General features: G+C 38.7%; 1 protein-coding gene across 3 annotated transcripts in view; it reads left to right on the plus strand.

The window, feature by feature from the left end:
- Window positions 1-21892, plus strand: part of Chd7 (chromodomain helicase DNA binding protein 7) — a 214988-nt gene that overhangs the window by 99687 nt on the left and 93409 nt on the right. For all 3 annotated transcript variants that reach the window (XM_042666031.1, XM_042666047.1, XM_042666039.1), the window contains exon 3: window positions 12122-12552. In XM_042666031.1, the coding sequence (XP_042521965.1) occupies window positions 12122-12552 (431 nt within the window). The remainder of the gene's footprint in view (window positions 1-12121; window positions 12553-21892) is intronic.

The raw sequence follows: 21892 nt of genomic DNA on the forward strand, positions 1-21892 counted from the left end.
CACCTTAGTGTCCATGTTGCAGCTCTTGTAGGAAAGGTTCCTGCTGTCACCAGAGGCCCGTTCTTGTGACCCAGGAGACTTGGGATATTCACCATTCCTTCTATAGGCGTTGAAGTATGCCAAAATTGTTTGTTTTTTTCCTTATTTGGCAATGTAGTGATAGTTCTGTTGGACTCTCTGCATTTCTCTTCCTTCTATCTAAAGTAGGAGAGGAGATTCAATAGTAAAAAGTTTGGTTTCCTATATATATATACCAGTTTTGGAAAACCAACACATGTGAAAACACCATTTAAATCTCATATAAACAACTAAGTTAATTTTTCTAAGTATTTATGGAGCTATGAAGACAAATCAAAAACTGTTCAATTAGCATTAGTTTTACCTCTATCCCGTAGAGTGTCTGACAAACAGGATGTCTTTAACTCTGTAGTCCCTTAGTGCAAGCCTATGTATGATTGTATTGGGTACTTTTTTTTTTTTTTTGTGGGTCATGGGGCTTGAATTCTGGGTCTGAACACTGTCCCTCAACTCTTTCAAGGCTAGCTTTCTACCACTTGAGCCACTGCACCAGTTCTGTTTTTCTGAGTGGTTTATTGGAGATAAGAGTCTTAGGGACTTTTCTGCCCAGGCTGGCTTTGAACCACAATCCTCAGATCTCAGCCTCCTGAGTAGCTAGGGTTACAAGCGTGAGCCACCAGTGCCCATCTGTATTGGGTACTTTTGATAAGTAAGAACAATTGATCTGTTATGAAGCTAGAGAAAAGAATTGCCACCCTCAAAATACATTAGATTGTATAAAGATGCATATAAACTGGTTTGGGGAGCCTTTTCTTTTTTTCTTTTTCACTGGTCCTGGTGCTTGAAATCTGGGCCTGGATGCTGATCTTTAGCCTCTTTGTGCTCAAGGACAGCTCTCTACCACTTTTGAGCTACAGGCTCACTTTCAGTTTTGGGGTAGTTAATGGGAGATGCGAGTCTCATGGGCTTTGCTGCCCAAGCTCCTTAGATCTCAGCCTCCTAGATAGTTAGGATTATAGGTATGAGCCACCAGTGCCTGGCTGGAGAGCATTTTCAAGACATAGTAGGAGTGGACCTATCATTTTCTGGCCCTTAAAGACTTGTAGTCGTCCCTGGAACTGCTTAAAACCTGACCCCTAAAGATTTAGTACAGTCTTTGAGAGTTTGGCTGGTTTGGGAGAGTTTTCAGGATAGGGCAGGAGTGGGTCTATCTTTTTCTGGCCCTTAAAGACTTGAAGCAGTCCTTGGGACTAAGTTGGTTATGGTAGTGACTGAACTGAGCTATACTCCGTTAAATAGAGACTTTGAGAGTCATGATGAATTGTGTAAGCTGTGAAGCACAATCAGAATACCAATACTGACCTACATTTTAAACTTTTGGCAGAAAGTTAGTGATGTGCAAGACCTTTTGTTTATGATTAACCTCCAGTTCTCCCCCCCCCCCCCTTTTTTTTTCTATTTTGAGACAAAAATTCCTATTTTGTATTAAAATCCAACACAGTCTGTAGCTCAGAGTTAGGATCTTAGAGCTAAGAACTAAGATAGGTATGGTTTGGAGAACAATACTCTAAGTTTGTGCTATGGATTGGAATGCTCTATAGCCATCTTTCTAGCTGAGCGTCACCACCATGGGTGCTCACCCATATTTCAGAGCTTTGTAGGGGAGGCTGGGTAAAATGATTGGGTGTTATAGTTCTGTCTCCTATGTTAGAATTCCAGTTTTGTCATTTTTCTGGCCATATAACTTTGATTAAGGTAATCTTAAAGCTTCGGTTTTCCTTTTATAAAGTAGTAACACCTAAGTGGGCTATATACTAAATACTAAATAGGAGAGATTGCTTAGTTAAGTTTGCATCATGGTTAACCCATACAGCAAATAGTTAAAAGAACAGGGTGATGTGCTGAATGGCTCAAGGACTTCTGGATACCGTGACCTAGCCTGTCTCTATCTTAAAACCAGGATGTGCCCTCAGCTTCCTCTTCCCATTGGCCCAGGAGGACCTGGCATCTAGCTCCAGGTATGTGTGTATATATGTGTGGTGTTAGTTTGTGGGAAGGAGAGCAGGAAGGGAGACAACAGCAGCAGTACAAAGACCTTAACCTTGCTGCCGGCAGGTAGGGATCCTCTCTGCTCTAGTTAAGAGTTTCTCAAACCTTCAGCAGAGCTTTGTAGCAAGCCAGGCATTTGTGGCTCATGCCTATAATACTTGCTACTCAGGATGCTGAGATCTAATAGATGACAGTTTTAACCCAGCCTGGGCAGAAAAGTCCATGAGACGCTGTATCCAAATTAACGAGCAAACAGCAAGGCTGAAGGTTTAGTTCAAGGGGTTAGCCAGTAGCCGAGAAACTAAGCCCATCAAGCCCAAGGCCCTGAGTTCAAAACTCTGTACTAGAAAATACAAGCAAACAAGGTAAAGAAAAGAGAACTTGGCAGTGGTGTTTTCCTGCTGTGATATACCAGCTGACTGGTATGTCACAATTTAATGTTTTACATCTTAAAAATGTTGTTTTAAAGCCATGTGCGGTGGTTCATGCCTGTAATCCTGACTACTCAAGAGGTTGAGATCTGAAGATCGTGGTTTGATGCTAGCCTAGGCAGGAAAGTTCATGAGACTTATGTCCAGTAAACTATTAAAGAAGGATGTGGTAGTGGAACTGTGGCTGAAGTGATAGAGTGCTAGTCTTGAGCAAAAGAAGCTCAGGTGCCAATGCTCAGGCCTTGAGTTCAATCCCCAGGACTGGCACAAAACAAAACAAAACAAAACAAATGCTATTTGAGAGTACTCTGCATATGTATAAGATGTTCAGTAATCTATATTTCACATGAAATTTAACATGGCTGCTTGACTACTGTTTTCACTATTTTGGTTCTATTTAATTCAGAATGTGTTCATGGTTTAGATGAAATATAAGATGCTTGTGTAACTTGTAGCTGTTTAAGATTTTTGTTTAAGATTTTTGTTTGTATGGCACTTTTATCATAAAGTAACTTAAAAAAACATGAGCAAAATGTCCAAGGCTAACAAATGCCTTCAGATGATTTTTAAAGTAAATGTTTTAGCAATAATTAAAAATTCAAGTCTAATTGAATCCTTTGCCTCTCTGGGCCTGACCTAACATAATTTTTTTCTAGGACTTTCCATTTCTTTACAAATGGCACTATATCACTCTAATGGATGAGTAAAACATGTAGAAAATAGATTTAGCTTATCAACTAACAATAAATATATTAGGTGGTATGTAAGTGTATACAAATATATTAGCAGTAGATTCAAGGAAGATCTCAAATAGTGTAATTCCTTAGAAAGACAAAATCAAAGTTCAGCAAAATAAGACACCAGGAAGCGGGTACTTGAAAGGGATGGGATAGGGTCAGGGGAAAAGGGGTAGACAAATGAAGAGGAGAAGAGAGGTAGAAGTCTACAAAATTAAGAAGAGTGAGGAGAGGAGGGGGGTAGAGAGGAGGGATGGGTGGGAATGTTGATTAAGATATAATATATTTATAAACTGCTTTGTTAAATGGCAACTCCTTGGTACAAGAACTTAATGATAATAATAAAAAAATCTTAAAAATAAAAATTAGCCTGAAGTAAGCACTAACATACACTATTGCGTTATGTTATAGTAATTTTCTAGACTATGTCTGTAACTATACAAGTTATCTTTACCTGATTATGCTAATATCCTATTTTATTTGTACCTGTGACTTAAATTTAACATGAGAAACTCCTAATTCAATGGTTCTTTCATTGCATTTTACATAAAATATATTTGTTCAGTCATATACTTCTTTTAGAATCTTTGATAACTATCACCAGGAGATAAAAAACACATGTATGTATGTATGTATATAACATACACTTATGTACAACTCTGTCCCTGAAAAAGTAACAGATTTTTCCTGGTTTGGGGCTATATTAGAATATTCTAAGAAGGGCTGGGATTATGGCTTAGTGGTAGAGTGCTTGCCTAATATGTGTGAGGCCCCAAGTTCGATTCTTTGGTACCACAAAAACAAAAAGAAATACGTAAAATTAATTTTAAAAAGAATATTCTGAAGTATATTTTGAAGATTTTCATTCAGAATATTACTGGAATAAAAAGGGGTTATCATTGTTATACCTTTAGGACATGGTGCACAATATACTATAGGTTGAGGACCCCTTATCAAAATTCTTAGTTCCACAACCCACATGCCCCTCAGTAGATGAATGGATCAAGAAAATGTGTAATATATACACAGTGGAGTTCTATGCCTCCATCAGAAAAAATGACATTGCCCCATTTCGTAAGGAAATGGAAAGATCTGGAAAAAATTATATTAAGTGAAGCAGGCCAGGCCCAGAAGTATAGGTTGCTTGGATTCCCTTATTTGTAATACCTAGTATATGTTTATGATATTCTTAGCAGGGTATCACAATAGCCCAATCACTAAGTGCATAAGGCTAAATATAATGAAGCATATAAAAATGAGCTCTAAGTCGGGTGTCGGTGGCTCACCCCTGTAATCCTAGCTACTTAGGAGGCTGAGATCTGAGGATCGTGGTTCAAAACCCAGCCCAGGCAGGAAAGTATGTGAAACTCTTATCTCCAGTAAACCACTAGAAAGCCGGAAGTGGTGCTGTGGCTCAAGTGGTAGAGTGCTCGCCTTGAGCTGAAGAGCTGAGGGACAGGGCCCAGGCCCAGAGTTCAAGCCCCACGGCCAACCAAAAAAAAAAAAAGAACTCCAAGAATTGGAAACAAGAGGTTCTTTTTATATCCTGTACACAGTTATTTTTATTTTTTTCTTTCTGCTAATTTAGTTTTCTCTAGCCTTTGTCTTGTATATAAGCTTATCTGATCCATAGAAGGGAAAGGGAGTCACAGAAACAGCAGGACAAAGTATTAACTAATGCAGCCATGATACTCACTAGACACCGTGTTGCAAATGAACTTTACAACTTGAGAGGGTAGAGGGGTGGGGGAGTAGTAAGCGGGAGAAAATGAGGGAAGAGGTTTAGAAAGGGTTTAGAAAGAAAGGTACTCATAACTTTACCTTTGTAACTGTAATCCCCTCTCCCCATTCATCACCTTTACAATAAATTAAAAAAAAAACTACACCAAAATGTTTGGGTGGAGAAGTGTTAAGATTTCAGATTTTCCTCCTCAATTTAAACATTTGCTTATACACAGTGAGATGTCTTGGAGTTGGGACCCAAGACTAAACACAAAATTCATGTTCCACTTATACTGTATATATGGATAAAAGTCATTTTATATTTTATTTCTGTTTTTTTTTGGGGGGGGGGTGGCTGGAGCTTGATCTAAAGGCCTGGGTTCTGTCCCTGAGCCTCTCTGTGGTCAAAGCTAGTACCCTACCACTTGAGCCATACCGCCACTTCTGGCTTTTTCTGTTATGTGGTACTCAGGAATCGAACCCAGGGCTTCATGCATGCTAGGCAAGCACTCTACCACTAAGCCAAATTCCCAGCCCTATATAATGTTTTAAATAACTTTTTGCATGAAATAGTTTCGTGGTGTCAGATTTTCTTCTGGCAGTGTCATGGTGGGGTCAGTTTTTGACTTTAGATTTTTGAGTTCGGGGTGCTCAGTCTGTATCTTATACATCCTCTCTGCAGTATTTCCTCTCTCATCACAGCTCTGTGTGTGTGTGAGCTTAGATGACCTGAGTCCTCTTTTTAAATGACACCTTTGAATATCGTGAACTTTACCTTATTTCATAGGACTAATTTGAGTAATTTGAGGACTGTCAGCCTGATACTGTTCATTTGTGCTTTCTGTTCACAGGCATATCCATTCAACAAAAAATTTTTCCTGGAAATTGATAAGAAAGAGCTCAATTAACCTTACCTGTTTTTTTTTTTTGTTGTTGTTTTTTAAACAAGGCTGTAACTTGGGGCTGTGACTCCATTTACATTAAATTTAGCCAAGCAGAAAATCTAATCCTTTGATATACTTTAGAATTTTTTTTTCTTTTTTTTTTGGGGGGGGGTCCAGTCGTGGGGCCTAAACTCTGGGCCTGGGCGTTGTCCCTCAGCTCTTCAGCTCAAGGCTAGAGCTCTACCACTTGAGCCACAGCGCCACTTCTGGCATTTTTTCTGCTTATGTGGTACTGAGGTATCAAACCCAGGGCCTCATACATGCAAGGCAAGCGCTCTACCACTGAGCCACCTTCCTAGCCCACTTTAGAATATTTTTGTGTTTGTTATTTTTTATTAAAGAATCAAACTTTACAAGATGTTTCAGTTGACCATTCAAACAAATATTTGCTCATCTTGAATGTCAGTAATAGATTGGATGTGGTACTTTATACCTGTCTTCCCAACTACTCAGGAGGCAGAGATAGGAGGATCATGAGTTTGAGGCCAAGAAAAGTTACTGAGACTCTATCTCAGAAGGAAAATGTAAAATGAAAAGGCCGAGGGGATGGCCCAAGTGATAGAGCACTTGCCTAGCATGTATGAGGTCCTTGGTTCAACACTTAGTATGTTTCTAAAACTTTTTTGGGGGGTGGGGGGGGGGGGTCAGTCATGGAGCTTGAAATCTAGGCATGAACACTGTCCCTCAGCTCTTCAGCTCAGACAAGCCTTATACCACTGGAGCCACTGTGCCACTTCCGGTTTTCTGAGTGGTTTATTGGTGATAAGATTCTCATGGCCTTTCCTGCTGGGGCTACCTTTGAACCTAAATCCTCAGATCTCAGCCTCCTGAGTAGTTAGGATTACAAGTGTGACTTTAAATATACCAAATAGTACACTTTACTCTTCTGTAATTAAGAATTTGTGGCTTTTAAAAGTATATTTTATTATAAAGATGATGTACAGTGGGGTTACAGTTACATTAGTCAGGTAACGAGTACACTTCCTTTTGAATAGTGTCATCTTCTCCCTCATTTCCTCCCAGGTTTTCCCCTCTCCTCCTCACAAAGTTGTAAAGTTCATTTTCAACATTGTGTCTAGTGGGTTTCACTGTCCCACCATTTCTGTGCTTCCCTTTCCCCTCAAATCAGATAAACGTATGTACAAAACAAAGGATGCAGATAAAAAAAGTAGCCACAGAAGGGAAGAGCCGCAAACGGTATAATAAAAACCTCTTGCTTCTGTTTCTTGGAGATCATTTCAATAAGCATCATTTATATGATCTAATGCACATAGCTATCTTTAAAAGCCATTTAGGACTGTGATGTAGCTCAGTGGCAAAGCATGCCTAGCAAGTGCAGCATCCTGGGTTCGATCCCCAGTGCCGAAAAAGAAAAGACATTATACCATAATTGGGTATGTTTCATGCTTGTATTTCTGTAGTATTCACTGGCTGGCCACTTTTTTGCCAAGATTTTATTTTCTCTGAGAACTTACATGACTCCTCATTATTGCCCTTCTTTAGCTGAATTTTCAAGAAGGCACATATTTCCGGAAGTACCACAGCACTTTGGTTTACTTAGTAGTAGCCCTTTCTTTTTATAAAGCATTATTTGAATTTTTTTACTTCTTTTATGTAAATAAATCTGTTAATACATGTTTGGAATAAAATGTGCATGCAAAGGTGTCCTGTATTACAAAATGCTGTGTTTTTAGATATTGTATGTGGGCAGCATTTTACACAGTTAGTATTAGATAGCTTATTCCTGCTACTCAATATTGCTAATCAACTTAGACTTCAGGAGTACTGTTAGGCAATATGTGGTAAGATTTTTTTTTAAAACCAGAAAATGCTGAATCATGGAAGAGAAGCACACGAGATAAATGGAAGTCTCTTTTTCCACATCTTTTCTTTCTCTCCTGTGATACTCCTCAACATTTGGGGGCGGGGGCGGGGATGGGGGTGGGGGTGGGGGTGAGGTTAGCTTAAAAGTAGCTGAGAAAATCCTGGGCACCAGTGGCTCATACTTGTAATCATAGCTACTCAGAAGGCTGAAATCTGGAATAGAGGTTCGAAGCCAGCCTGGGCAGGAAAGATTGAAACTCTCACCTCCAGTAAACTACCAAAAAGCTGCATGGGGAGCTCAGGTGATAGACTTCTAGCCTTGAGCAAAAGAAGCTCAAGGCCAGCACAGATCCCAGCAACAGCATGTGGATTGCGTGCGTGTGTGCGTGTGCGCGCGCGCATGCTCACACACACAGTGTAGCTGAGAGATTGCTCTCCAACTACCTCAACTTACCTTTGGTTAAACTCGAATGCTGTTTCATATAGGATAACATTTTCTAATGGATATACTATGAAGAGTGGACTTACAGATAAACACAAGTAGCATATGTAATTTTATTTTGACAAAATACACACATCTGGTTCATTTGTTTTTATTGCTTAAATATCCGTTACGTTTCTGAAGTTCCAAAAGTTCATGGCACAGTTTCCATGTATTCCTTCATATTCCAAAAAATATGTGGAGTTAGGATAGAAAATATACCATGCAGAAAGTCCTGTAGGATATGTTTGAATATACCGCAGGTATCTAACATTCTCCACATTTACTTTAATAAATGAGAGGTTTTAGGAATGCCCTCTATGGTAATATCAGATGTTAATGGCATTGATTACCTGTCAGGCAGTGGGAATTGATGGGAAAATGTCCGCTGTAAAATTAAATAGCATTAGAGAAGACTGTACCACGCATCTGGTGGGGGTGACGGGGGATGGCTGGGCTGGGAGACTTTGTCAGGGTATTACTAGAAGCTCCAGGTTTTTTTCCCCACATGATTAAGGCAGGCCATCTGTTCTTTGTTAAATGTTTACAAAAACAGCTTTTCTCTAAAAGATTTAAGGAGATGTAGGTCTAGTAAACACTATAATGTTTCTGAGCACCTTTTTCACCCTCTTTCAGATAGTACCAAAACATAATTCTGTCGAGTATCAAACAAGATTAATACTTTTTTATATTTAATGCTTATTTTTTCTTTTCTATGGAAGATTAAAATTTTTACTAGGTTACTAATTTGTGTCATCATTTATTTCTAAAACACACATCTAAAATGATTTGTATGCTGAAGTAGGTATGCAAATTTTCAGTCTTTTTATGTTGTATGCTTCCCTTTTCTAATTTATAACTGTAGATCAGGAAATCTCTTATTTGATAATGGCGTTTTGTTACTGGAGTCGATTCTATGCAGATTAAAGAAAGGAACCAGATCCGATATTAACTTTTAGTTCTAAGTTTTAATCATTGTTAAAGACTTTTCTTTCAAAGAACAACTTTTTCTTTCAAACAGGTTGATTTCTATGTCCTTTGCCCTTCCCCAAATGTTTTCTCTTTTCAATTACATTAGTAAATGAAATGTGTTAAATAAACTTTAAGCTATTTAAATATAAGAAAACAGTTTAAGTTAGATTTCATTAGTGCTTAGGTAAAGATAATTTGGATGGTACCTTCATTTTGGTTTTGGAACATTTATGAGGGGAAATAGAGGGCATGAGTTAGCTCTTCCATTTGTGATTAGCTGTATTGTCACTGTATGTAAGCCATTTATGTAAGATTTATGTTTGAGTGTTTCTCCTCGAACTTATTTCTTGGCTTCTCTTACAACACTTTCAGATTCATCATTCTCTTCTGTGACCTTAAAAGGGAAATATGTATTTTAAGATTTTTAATATAAGATGAAGTTTTTTGTTAGTGTCTTTGTGGTATTGGGGATCAATCCCAGGTCTTCACACACGGTAGGCTAGAGCTACTTCTGAGCTATATCCACATTCCTCCATAACAGTTTGGAATAGACTTTGAAAACTAACCTAAACTCGGGGCTGGGAAGGTGGCTCAGTGGTAGAGCGCTTGCCTTGCATGCATGAGGCCCTGGGTTCGATTCCTCCGCACCACATATGCAGAAAAAGCTGCAAGTGGCACTGTGGCTCAAGTGGTAGAGTGCTAGCCTTGAGCTGAAGAGCTGAAGGACAGCACCCAGGCCCAGAGTTCAGGCCCACGACCGGATTCCAAAAAAAAAAAAAACTAACCTAAACTACTCACTTTGTAGATGAACCAAATCCCATGTGAGTGAAGTGGTTACCCTAGATAAGTAGCTAATAGTGGAGTTCTGGGGGAGTTGTATGTTTTTTTGTTCTGTTTTTTTTTCCCCCCCTGTCTTTGAAGCTAGAGAATTGAACATAGGTTTCCACAGTAGCCATAGCAAGTTTTGTCAGGAGTGGTATAACTATTTTCAATAGTTTGGGGATCACATTTTTGGAAATGGAATGAAGCTTCTTGAGCTTTCCTAGAAAGATATTTGTGTATGAGCTTTTAAGAAAAGATGGGGAAGCCGGGTACCAATGGCTCACACCTGTAATCCTAGCTACTCAGGAGGCAGAGAACTGAGGATCACAGTTCAAAGCCAGCCAGGGCACAAAAGACCATGAGGCTCTTATCTCCAGTAAGCCATCAGAAAACCAGCCCCACAGCCAACCCCCGCCCCCTCCCAAAAAGAGATGGTGAGAGTCAAAGAGTACTGGATTTAGGTAACTTAGATTCAGATCTCCTGCTGGGACCTGTTACTCCTTTCTAAAAGATATGGATAACTTTTGTTTTTTGTTTATTGTTGGGTTTGTTTTGTTTGTTTTTTGGTAGGGACAACATTGGGGTTTGAACTTAAGGTCTCCTGCTCTTGTTTGGCTCTTGCTCACAATTAGTGCTGTAACACATGAGCCATACCTCTGGTCTGGCATTTTCCTGGCTAATTAGGGGTAGAGTCTTGTGGAATTTTCTTCCTGGACTGGCTTTGAACCAAGTTTCTTCAGGTCTCAGCCTCCTGATTACAGATGTGAGCCACCAGTGCCATGCAGGTTTTCATATTTTTGTTGTGAAATTCAAGTAAATTGGCACAAAACCTCAATACATGGCATTGGGTAAATGTTCCATGAATATGAGTTATATTGGATCCTGAGTTATATGATGTCTATTCAAATGCTTGATTTAATTTTTCTCTTTCCCATGTCAAGACTTAGTTTATGTTCCATTAGTCTTCGTTCTCTGGGTGTAGACCTGAACACTGTTGCCTTCCCTGCTCCTTTTGTACATTGTGTAGTATATTGACTTTGACATCAGACTCAGTTCTGTCGTCATTTGTGTATCCTTGGACTAAGTATAAAATGTCATGTCTTCAACTATAAGTAAGACCATCTTATATTGTTAGTTGGGCTGGGACTGGGACTCAATCGTACTATGTATGTGAAGCCCAGGCCTGCCACACACAGTAAGATTGTTCATCTTGCAGGTATTATGTGCCAGGAGAAGAATATGAAAAAAAAATACAGATTTGTTAGATATCATAATTGGCCATATGGACAATAATCCAACTCCTCCCTGGTTTGGGTCATGGGCTGTGAGGTTGCTACATATCCGGGTCACTTATTCTTATTTCAGCTGACAAGATGCTGTCCCATTTGTCAGTGTTTTCTTCTGTTGTAAAGCACTCTCTTGGACTGTTCCTAGTGAATATCAAATATAATGCATAACAAATGAACTATTGAAGTAATTTGTGAAATTTCAAAATGTAAAGGTTAAGAACGTAAGAAAAAGATTACTCATTTCATACCAGTATAAGAAAAGTAATCAATGCAAAATCATTGTTTGATACATGCTTTTAATTTGACATTGTAATGTCATTTAAACCAGACATAAACTTTTACTGTATATAATGTATGTGTTGCACTTAACATTTTCTTCCTACTTCACGTCACCAGAATCCTGCAATGTTGTATATAGTTACTCTTTTTAAAAATGGCTAAGTGGTGTACTGTTAATTTACATTCACACAACCACACAGGGAAAAGAACTCTACCTTGATGTATTCTTTGTGTTTGCTTTTTCTTGTCATCCACCATTTGCCATATAGCCTGTTTAAAAAAAAAAGAACAATATCTAGCTCAGTGATAGATTTTCTTTCATTGCTGATTTTTTTCTGTATTATTACATTGAAATTTTTAAACATTCTTATTTAGAAGCTTGAACATTTTTTGGATGAGAGAAAATGGTAGATTTTACAACTGTATAGGAGGTAAAATATCTGATTCCTTGAGTATAGAATTAACTTTCAGAAACATCAGCCACCAACTTTCAGTTCCTTTCTTTACTGTAAAGAATGATAAACTGATTTCAATTCCTATTTGTGTCTCTTAGCATTCTCCATCGGAGCCCTTTCTAGAGAAACCAGTGCCGGATATGACTCAGGTTAGTGGACCGAATGCTCAGCTAGTGAAGAGCGATGATTACCTGCCATCAGTAGAACAGCAGCCACAGCAAAAGAAGAAGAAAAAGAAAAACAACCACATTATTGCAGAGGATCCCAGTAAAAGTTTTGGTAAAGATGACTTCCCTGGTGGGGTTGATAACCAAGAACTAAATAGGAACACATTGGATGGGTCTCAAGAAGAAAAAAAGAAAAAGAAAAGGCCGAAGGCAAAAAAAGATCCGAAGGAACCGAAAGAACCTAAGGAGAAAAAAGAGCCCAAGGAACCCAAGACCCCCAAAACCCCTAAGATTCCCAAAGAGCCAAAGGAAAAGAAAGCAAAAACTGCCACGCCAAAACCCAAATCCAGCAAAAAGTCAAGGTAGGCTGTGGGCAGGAACCATCACAAAAAACTGATAGTGAACCTGTGCCTGTAGCAATGATGGTCTATGAAGCCGCAGGGCAGGGTGGGCCGAAGGCATGTTTATGTCCTTCATTATTGTTGAATTTCTCTCTCTGATATTTAGGCTGGAAAGTTTAGGTTTTTTTATTATGCATTTTAAAATTTAGTATTGTCACTGTGAACTGTTGATTTAGAAACATTACTGGATAAAATTATTTAAAAATCAGTTTTCCTATTTTTGTGAAAGTCTGTTATTTAGCAAATGGAATCAGGTTAGCAGCAGTTATTTGGAAGCATAATCCCATAGCCTCATCTTCAGTGGCTGTGCAGAAGTGGAAAAGAAAGAGTATAGAAGAAGAAAGCAAGATACTTGAACCCTATTTCTCAGATTTTGAAACAAGAGAATTAATTCTCTCTACTTGGCAGGCTAAGCCTTCCAAGGGCAGGTTGAAGTCCTGTTGGGTAGCATGAGAGAAATCAAATAGCAGTCATCCATTAGATATGCTCTCAAAACAGTATGAATTCTAGGTTCTAGAAAAGAGTCTACTTTACTGGATAGTCCCCAACCAACTTTCTGACCCCCCAGAAGGCATATTTATTCAGTAAGAAAATCTGAGAGGAGAAGACATTGAAGACTAATTCTTTTCATTTGTACTGAACATTTCTAACAACTGTTCTGAACCTGTTCCAAACATCTGAATCTATTTTTCAGAATATGGCTCATGTTAGAAAATATAGTTTCCAGATGGAAGTACGGTCAGACTTTGTTAATCTAAGCCTCTTTACAAACTCTATTAGGAAACATGCCCCACCCTCTGCCACCACATGCATGTGTAAACACATGCACACACATTCATGTACACATAGGCTCCATTCTATAGTGATCTTGAACACTTTGAGACTGCTGTCCTGTAAAACGTTGACTTGTAGGCTGCAATGTGCACACACACACAGGCACACAAATACAGTAGAGAAGATTATGTCTCTTATGGGAAAGATACTACCACAAAATGAAAGGATGTGTTGCTTTCTAGCAGTTTTCTGGCTAGAAATATCTAAATAACTCCATACATTGTTTTATGATATGTCAACAGGACAGTCATTTTCCTGTGAATATCATTTTTTTAATTATTTTTTTATTGAGGTTAAGTTGTTACATAAATTTCACAAATTTCACAGTATTGTGAGATTGTGATACTTAATGTCACAAGCACATTTTAACCTTTCCTGTGAATATCTTGTCTGGTGCCCAAACAACTGAATTATTTTCAGTAATTTTTTTTTGGTCCGGTCGTGGGGCCTGAACTCTGGTCCTGGGCACTGTCCCTCAGCCCTTCAGCTCAAGGCTAGCACTCTACCACTTGAGCCACAGCGCCACTTCCGGCTTTTTTTTTTCTGCTTATGTGGTGCTGAGGAATCGAACCCAGGGCCTCATGCAGGCAAGGCAAGCACTCTACCACTGAGCCACCTTCCCAGCCCTTATTTTCAGTAATTTAAACTTCCTGAAAACTTTATATTTACTTTTTGCATCTTTTATGCTTTATTGTCTGATGTCCATTTTTTCTCCTTATGAGCATTTTATTATATAAAGCCAACTTCTTTATGAGGAAATGTTTTAGTAGGTGCTTATTATCTGCAGGTACTATTTTAAATGTTAGGAATATATTGCTAAATAATGAAGACAGAATTTCAGTCTGATTTTATGATTATGAGGTGGTTTGAAAAATTGTGATTACCAAAATCTGAGTATTACGCTTTTGGCAGGAAGAAGTGTGTGCTTATTTCTTCCAAGGAAAAAGAAATTAAAGTGAGGTTTGAAAAATAATGTTTTTCTCTTAAAAGTATTCTGGAATTCAGAACATATATCATTAATATTCATTTTAGTGTTAAGATGTTTCTGGCTTCAGTTTTCATTGTGATCTTTTGAATTTTTCACCTAATGGTAGAAATTGATGAAAAACACTCTTTGTGAGATACTGTCATAAATTTCCAAGTATATTTACTCTTTCAAACTCTTGTATATCAGACTGGCCCTGTTTTAAAACTTACATGAGTATCCTTACCTCCTGTTGAGATCTGTGAGTTAACTATTAGAATGCTGTATACATTGCAGCACAGTCTCACACTTCTGATAGGAAGAAGGAGAGGATATATTTTCTTCCAGGAAGAGAGCCTAGTTAAGTTCTTCCCTTCCCTCTGTTGCTTTGACTAGTAGTCCCAGTCAGTGTTTTGTAGGCAACAGTCTTTATCACATGGAGCCTGAAAATATTTGATTGAAATACTTCCAATAAATTTGAAGATGAACAAGTGAAAGGGAGCTGATATTATATGTCTTAGAAACTTAGAAAGCCATGTTGGGTTTTGTGGGAGGCGCTGAGGCTGTGAGTTCTACCTCTGTTGGCCCTGCCAACCTCAGTGACTGTGTTGTGAAAGGTCTTTCCTGTTGGTAGTGGTCTTTTAAGGTTGGCTGTTCAAACATATGACAATTAAATTTACATTTTAAGTTAATTAACAACCAAACCATTATTTTATCAAAACACTTTGTTCTATTTCTATTGATTGGATGAGTTCAGTTGTAGTCTCCTTGTTCTGCTACATCTACAAGGAAATAGCATTGCTGAATCAAGGATAACCAGAACGCATACTACTACATGTAAATTCTGAACAGCATAGCAGAATAATTATGTAAATTGAATATGCAGTGATGAAGGTAATAGGGGGTTTGGGTTATGTTAGTGCTGGGGTTGAATTGCCGTAGCAGTTTGCTTTTAAGCACTAGAATACAACAGTGGCAATTTTGTTTTGCAAAATGTTATGTGATACCAGTTATTTCCATCCTTGAATAAGTTAACTTGATGAATTTGTTTATACAGAAAATAATTTTCCTACAGAGGGCTGAAACAGAGGGAATAAACAGAAGAGAAATAAAAATTTAGCCCTAGTAATGCTTGCATCTTTCCTCTGCAGCCCTGTATGCCACATCAGTGTTGCGGTTCTACAAACAGCACACTGTCCTTTGCTGTCCTTTGAGTAGGCGGTGAAGAAGTGACCTGCTGGTGGTCTGGCTCTCTGCATTGTGTCACTGGCAGGGAGGGAGCTGGGTCAGCTGGTCTGCACCATTCACATACTTTAGGTAATAAGGGAGAGAGAATGGCTATTGTCAAGGGGCTGGCTTTCTTCCCATGCTTTGACCCCTGGTTTCTTTTTCTCCCTGCAGCCCACCTGGTTCTGTAAAGTGGCAAAAGCTTAAAAATTTGACCATTCTCAGAACAGGACTTTTTTTCCCCTAACCACCAGAAAACAGTTTCATTTGTCTTTCCTATGCAAGAGAACTTAAAAGAATTTGCCCTGGATATGGTATATAGAACAGTAGTGGGACATAAAAAATTATTTAGCATCTCAGAAAAGAGCATTTAAAATCCAGTAAATTGAAGAAAACAGGCTACATTCCTCTTTTGTAATAAAACTGTTATTATCCTTTTCTCCTCTCTTTTTTCTTTTTTTGTCAGTCATGGGGCTTGAACTCTGGGCTTGGACGCTGTCCTTATGCTCTTCAGCTCTTAAGACAAGTGCTCTACTGCTTGAGCCACAGTGCCACATCTGGTTTTCTAGTGGTTTATTGGAGATAAGAGTCTCATGGACTTTCCTGCCTGGGCTGGCTTTGAACCGTGATCCTCAGATCTCAGCCTCCTGAGTAGCTAGGATTACAGGCCTGAGCCAACAGCGCCTGCAGAGAGGATGTCTCTTTGCATATGCAAGGATCCTTGCAACTGAAATATGAGGATTTGCATTCTTGTTTTTGGCATTTCTGTTGTACATGCATGCACCCTGTGGAATGAGAGAATTTGGAAGAAGAGCTTCCACCAAATGCCTCTTGAAGGATTTAGTGGTCCATTTAGCTATTCCTTGAATGCACAGAGAGAGATATATTTGGCCAAAGACTATGACTTGACTATTGAAGTTAAATGAAGCAATATGATTTGCTGCAGATGCAGTTTCTAGGAATACATTTTGTTCCTTATTCTGTTCTCTATCCCTAGTGTTTAATTTAGTACAAAGCAAAAAAAAAATTCAGTTGTGTGAAGATATCATTTTTATTGTCAATTGGGGAATGGATACACTACTCTTATTTTGTGGCAAAAACCTGAAAGGCGTGTTTCACTGTGATTGCCATTAACAGTAATAGTTTATGTAGAAGTTTTTTTTCTAAGGAACTTATTTTCAAGTACTATTTTCTCATTTTGTTTTTACAATGAAGGGTTATTTACTTAAGAAATATGGGCTGGGAAGGTGGCTCAGTGGTAGAGTGCTTGCCTTGCATGCATGAGGCCCTGGGTTCAATTCCTCAGCATCACATAAGCAGAAGAAGCTGGAAGTGGTGCTGTGGCTCAAGTGGTAGGGTGCTAGCCTTGAGCTGAAGAGCTGAGGGTCAATGCCCAGGCCCAGAGTTCAGGTACCATGACTGGCAAAAAAAAAAGAAAAAAAAGAAATATTTATGTTTAGTGTGAAAGCCTAACAGTGATACATTTTGATAAATTAATACATATTTTATAGTGTGCTCTAGTATATGCAAAATTTCTTGATAGAAATTAGAGTTAAACACAAAAACCATTAAGCCAGGCTTGGTAATAAGTACCTCCTCCACCCCACCCCCGCAAAAAAAAAAAAAAAAGCTGGATGCTGGTGGCTCATTGTAATCCTAGCTACTCAGGAGGCTGAGTGAGATCTGAGGATCATAGTTTGAAGACAGGTAGGAAAAATCTGTGAGACTCTTATCTCCAGTTAACCATCAGAAAACCAGAAGAGGAGCAATGGCTCAATGTGGTAGAGAGCTAGCCTTGAACAAAAAAGCTCAAAGAGTGCTCAGGTCCCAAGCTCAAGCTCTAGTACCGACAGAAACAAAACAACAACCCTAGATATTCAGGTATTTTCCTACCAGCAACATACTTAGTACATTAACCCATAGTTTTCCTTTTTTCTCTCTCTCTTCTTACTCTTCTATTCTTGTTATTTGTGCTATCGGACAATTGGAGGGATAAATATTGACTGTTTTGACAATGATGCCTGTAGAAGAGGAGATATATTTTAAAATGTGTAGTTCCAAAGTGGACTTTTAAGTGCTTTCGGTATTGGGTAGAAAAAGGAAGTGAAAGTGTCCATGAGTGTCATGTGTCTGAGCCTGTGAACCTAGCCTCTCTGGTCTCTGGTTCATTAAGTTGAAGCTTCAGGTTAAGGATGGGCCAGCTGCCCACATCCTGCTTGTCTCAAAGTTTGATTTTCCTATAACCAAGAAAGGAAAGGATGATTTAAATTCCCAGTCCTTTCTTTAAGGACAACTCATTTAGGGCCTTTTGTTGTCCTTGAGAGGCCCCTTTATGCCCTTCTTTTCCAACTCATTTTAAATCAAGAGAACAAGCAAGGTTGGAGAGTCAACAGCTACTTTGAGTACAGGCTCTGTTATCTTTGGCAGCATGTAGTTTAGTTCATATCCCTGAGGAAGAGATTGCCTAGCACCACTGACCTTTGGAAGAAAGTTCTGCTCACTCATGCAGTCTGCTTAATTCTGGAAGGGACCACACTGGGCCTGCTAGGAATATACATCTGTCCATCCTTAAACTACAGCGGGCTTCAAAGCAGTGGTCTTCTGCCACTTTGTCTATGTCGGCAGGGGGTGATTGAGAACTTGCTTTCAGCTCGCACTGTACCCACAAAATGAAAGTTGGGAAAGGTGGAGGCCATGAGTAGTCATGGGATGTTAGAGGGAAATTTTCCTGAAGACACATCCTTCTGAAACCTCTCCTAAGTGGAATTTTAAGGTGTAGCCTATTTTGCCAGATTACATGTGATTGTGATGTAGAGAAATAAAGATCAGAAGAAATAATAAGCTGATTTAAGATTAAAAGTATTATGTGAGAATGTTTTGGAAAAAATATAAAATTGTGTACACATGCAAAGTTTATTTCCTGATAACATAAAGAACTTTTTGCTAGTTGTGGTCTGCTTAAACAAAGTGTCCCTTAAATCATTTGATATTTGTGCCAAGCCATTGAACCAAGCAGGAGTCATCTCTTACTTCAGCCACCTTTAAAAGTCTGTGGTTTAGCTTTAAAATACTAAATAGAGAAATAGTGTGAATTAAGGAAATAAGACTGTTCTTTACTAGAAGGACAACATCCTTAAACCTTCATTAGAATGCTAATTTTGTGTGTGGTCCAGAATTTGATAGGAACAGTATCATTCACAGAAGTTTGACTTTTCTTGCTTTGATGGTACTCTCTTCTTTGTAGTTTGACTAATTGGTCTGCCTATTTCTCTTCCTATCTACAGCACCCCATTGACATGTGGGTGGTAGCATTTCTCCGTGATATTAACTACAATGGCAGATCGATGCAAGAAGATAATTACAATTTTGAATCCACCATAGTGGGGTTGTGACTGCTGAAGTTGCCTCTTTTCTTCTTCAAGTTTTAAGAATGCTTTCCATAAGTAAAACTTAGTGAGTGCCTTACAGTTTGAGACTTGGAACAGTATTCTGTAGTAAGTAGTAGTTGAAAGGCAAGCAGCAATTGAAAGGCATTGTGTGTGTATGCGCACACACGTGTGCATACATGCATGCCTGCAAGTGTATCTTGGTACTGGGCTTGAATTCAAGGCCTCATACTCTTGCTTGGCTGTTTTGTTCACTACCATTTGACCCATACCTCCATATCTGGCTTTTGGCTAGTTAATTGGAGATGAATCTCATGGACTTTACTGGGGTGGCATTGAACTGCCATGGTCAGATCCCAGCCTCCTGAGTAGCTAGGATTACAGAGTAAGATACCTAAAAGGCACCAATTTTGTGTCAGTTCAAACATACATACATACACACACGTATTTTGACCATTCTTGCTCATGGCTGGTACTCTACCACTTGACCCATACCTCTAGTCTGTCATTTTGCTGGTCAGTTGGAGATGGAATCTCACACACTTTTCTGGCTTGAAACTATAGTCCTCGAGATTTCAGCCTAAGTAGTTAGATTATGGATGTGGCCACTGCTTCCTATGGTGTTACATTATAGTTCCAGAGAGGGTCAAGTAAGCAGAGTGGTAAATGTCTATGTTGAGCCTCAGTGATCAGATAACATTAGCTAACTGCACTGATTTAATTTCCAAGTTCCTCTGGAAGATCTTAATTCAATCCATAAAACTTATCTTTTCTTTAGACTATATTGATGTTAAAAATCAAGTTGCTTCTTTCTGGAGAACTTTGTACTGCACTTTAAAATTTTAATTTTATTATAATTATTATTACTTTTTGCCAGTCCTGGGGCTTGAACTCAGGGCCTGGTCACTGTCCCTGAGCTTCTTTTGCTATAGGCTAGCACTCTACCACTTGAGCCACAGCACTACTTCTGGCCTTTTGTGTTTATGTGTTTATATCTAGGGGTTCACGCATGCTAGGCAAGCACTGTACCACTAAGCCACATTGCCAGCCCACTTTTAAAATTTTAATTTAACTTAATTGTAAAAGTGATATACAGAGGGATTACAGTTGCATAAGTAAGGTAATGAGTACATTTGTTGTTGAAATGTTAACCCCTCCCTCATTTTCTCCCACTTTCCTCCCGATTACCCTACCCCCAAGTTGTAAACTTCATTTCCAACATAGTGTCTTGTGAGTATTACTGTTGCATTGGTTCACCCTTTGTCCTTCAACTCATCATTTTGTTATTTCCCTTCCCTTCTCCAATCAGATATACAAGATACAGGGTACCAAAATCAAAAAAATGACAACAGGGGATAAACCAAAAGAAACCGAAACAGAATGAAAAAGGAAATTACTTCACATAATCCATAAAAACAAAAAACAGAAAATAAAAAACCCTGATTCCCATTTCTTGGATTTAATTTCTATTAGCATCATTTTATATGGCTATATGTGCATAGCTATTGAGCTGTTTTTATCCTCTGCTAAGACTATTCTAGATATATACTATTACAAATGAGAGAAATGATGGAGCCTATGTTTCTTTGGGTCTGGCTTACTTAACTTAATGATTTTTTTTCCAAGTCTTTCCATCTCCTTCTGAAGGAAGTGATGTCATTCTTTCTGATGGCAGCATAGAATTGTGTATATATACCACATTTTCTTGGTCCATTCATCTACTGAAAGGCATCTGGGTTGGTTCCATATCTTAGATATGGTAAATAATGCTGCAATGAACATGGTTGTGCTGGTAGCTTTAGTGTGGCCTTGTTTGTGCTCATTTGGATAAATGCCTAGAAGTGTGCTTGCTGGGTCATGGGGGAGCACTATGATAAGTCTTCTGAGGAACCTCTATATTGCTTTCCAGAGTGGTTGAGCAGTTTATATTCCCACCAACAGTGTAGTAGTGTTACCTTTTGACTACATCCCTGCCAGCAGCTCTTATTATTTGTTTTCTTGATAATGGCCATTCTAACTGGGGTGGGGTGGAATCTCAATGTAGTTTTGATTTGCATTTCTTTTATGGCCAGAGATGTTGGATGTTTCTTCATGTGTCTATTAGCCATTCTTATTTCATCTCTAGAGAACTCTCTTTTTAATTCTTTAGCCTATTTGTTAATGGGGTGGTTGTTTCTTTGAGGATTTGTTGTTGGGGGCTTTAATTTTTTAGGCTCTGGGTATATTTTAGATATGAGGCCCTTATCTGTTGTATAGCTAGTGAAGCTCTGTAGTTTAATGTGATCCCATTTATTCAGCCTTTCCTTGATTTGTTGTGTTTTTGGATTTTTATTTAGGAAGTTTCAACCTGTACCAAGCAGCCCTGGTGTATCCCCTATCCCTTCCTGTAATAATTTCAGGGTATTTGCTCTTACCTCAAGGTCTTTGATCCATGTGGAGTTGATTTTGGTGCAGGGTAATATATAAGGATCTAATTTCAGTTTTCTACATATGTATAGTCAATACTGCCAGCACCATTTGTCAAAGAAGCTGTCTTTCTTCCATCTGATGATTTTGGCTCCCTTATCAAAGATTAGGTTGGATCATTCCTAAGTCTTCAATTCTGTTCCTTTGCTCTCAGGCCTGTTTATGTGCCTGTATTGCACTAAACAAACAAACAAAAAGTCCTTAAAAAATGTGGAACCCTGAAGGGTTCTGATATTATTGGAAAATATAAAATACCCAGTGCTGGTACAGATTAGGAAAAATATTCACCAGGAAAGGTTTCAGAGACCTGATAGATACCACAAAAGGTCAAACCAAAACTAGAGTCCTTTTTCAGGCAGACACGTTCCCGCTCTAGCTCCAGTCCCATGAGTGCCACTTGGTGCAGCTTTGTTTGTAACCTTCA

This window comes from Dipodomys spectabilis, unplaced genomic scaffold (genome assembly GCF_019054845.1).
Source record: "Dipodomys spectabilis isolate Male_0828 unplaced genomic scaffold, ASM1905484v1 ptg000015l, whole genome shotgun sequence".
In the NCBI taxonomy this organism is placed as follows: Eukaryota; Metazoa; Chordata; class Mammalia; order Rodentia; family Heteromyidae; genus Dipodomys; species Dipodomys spectabilis.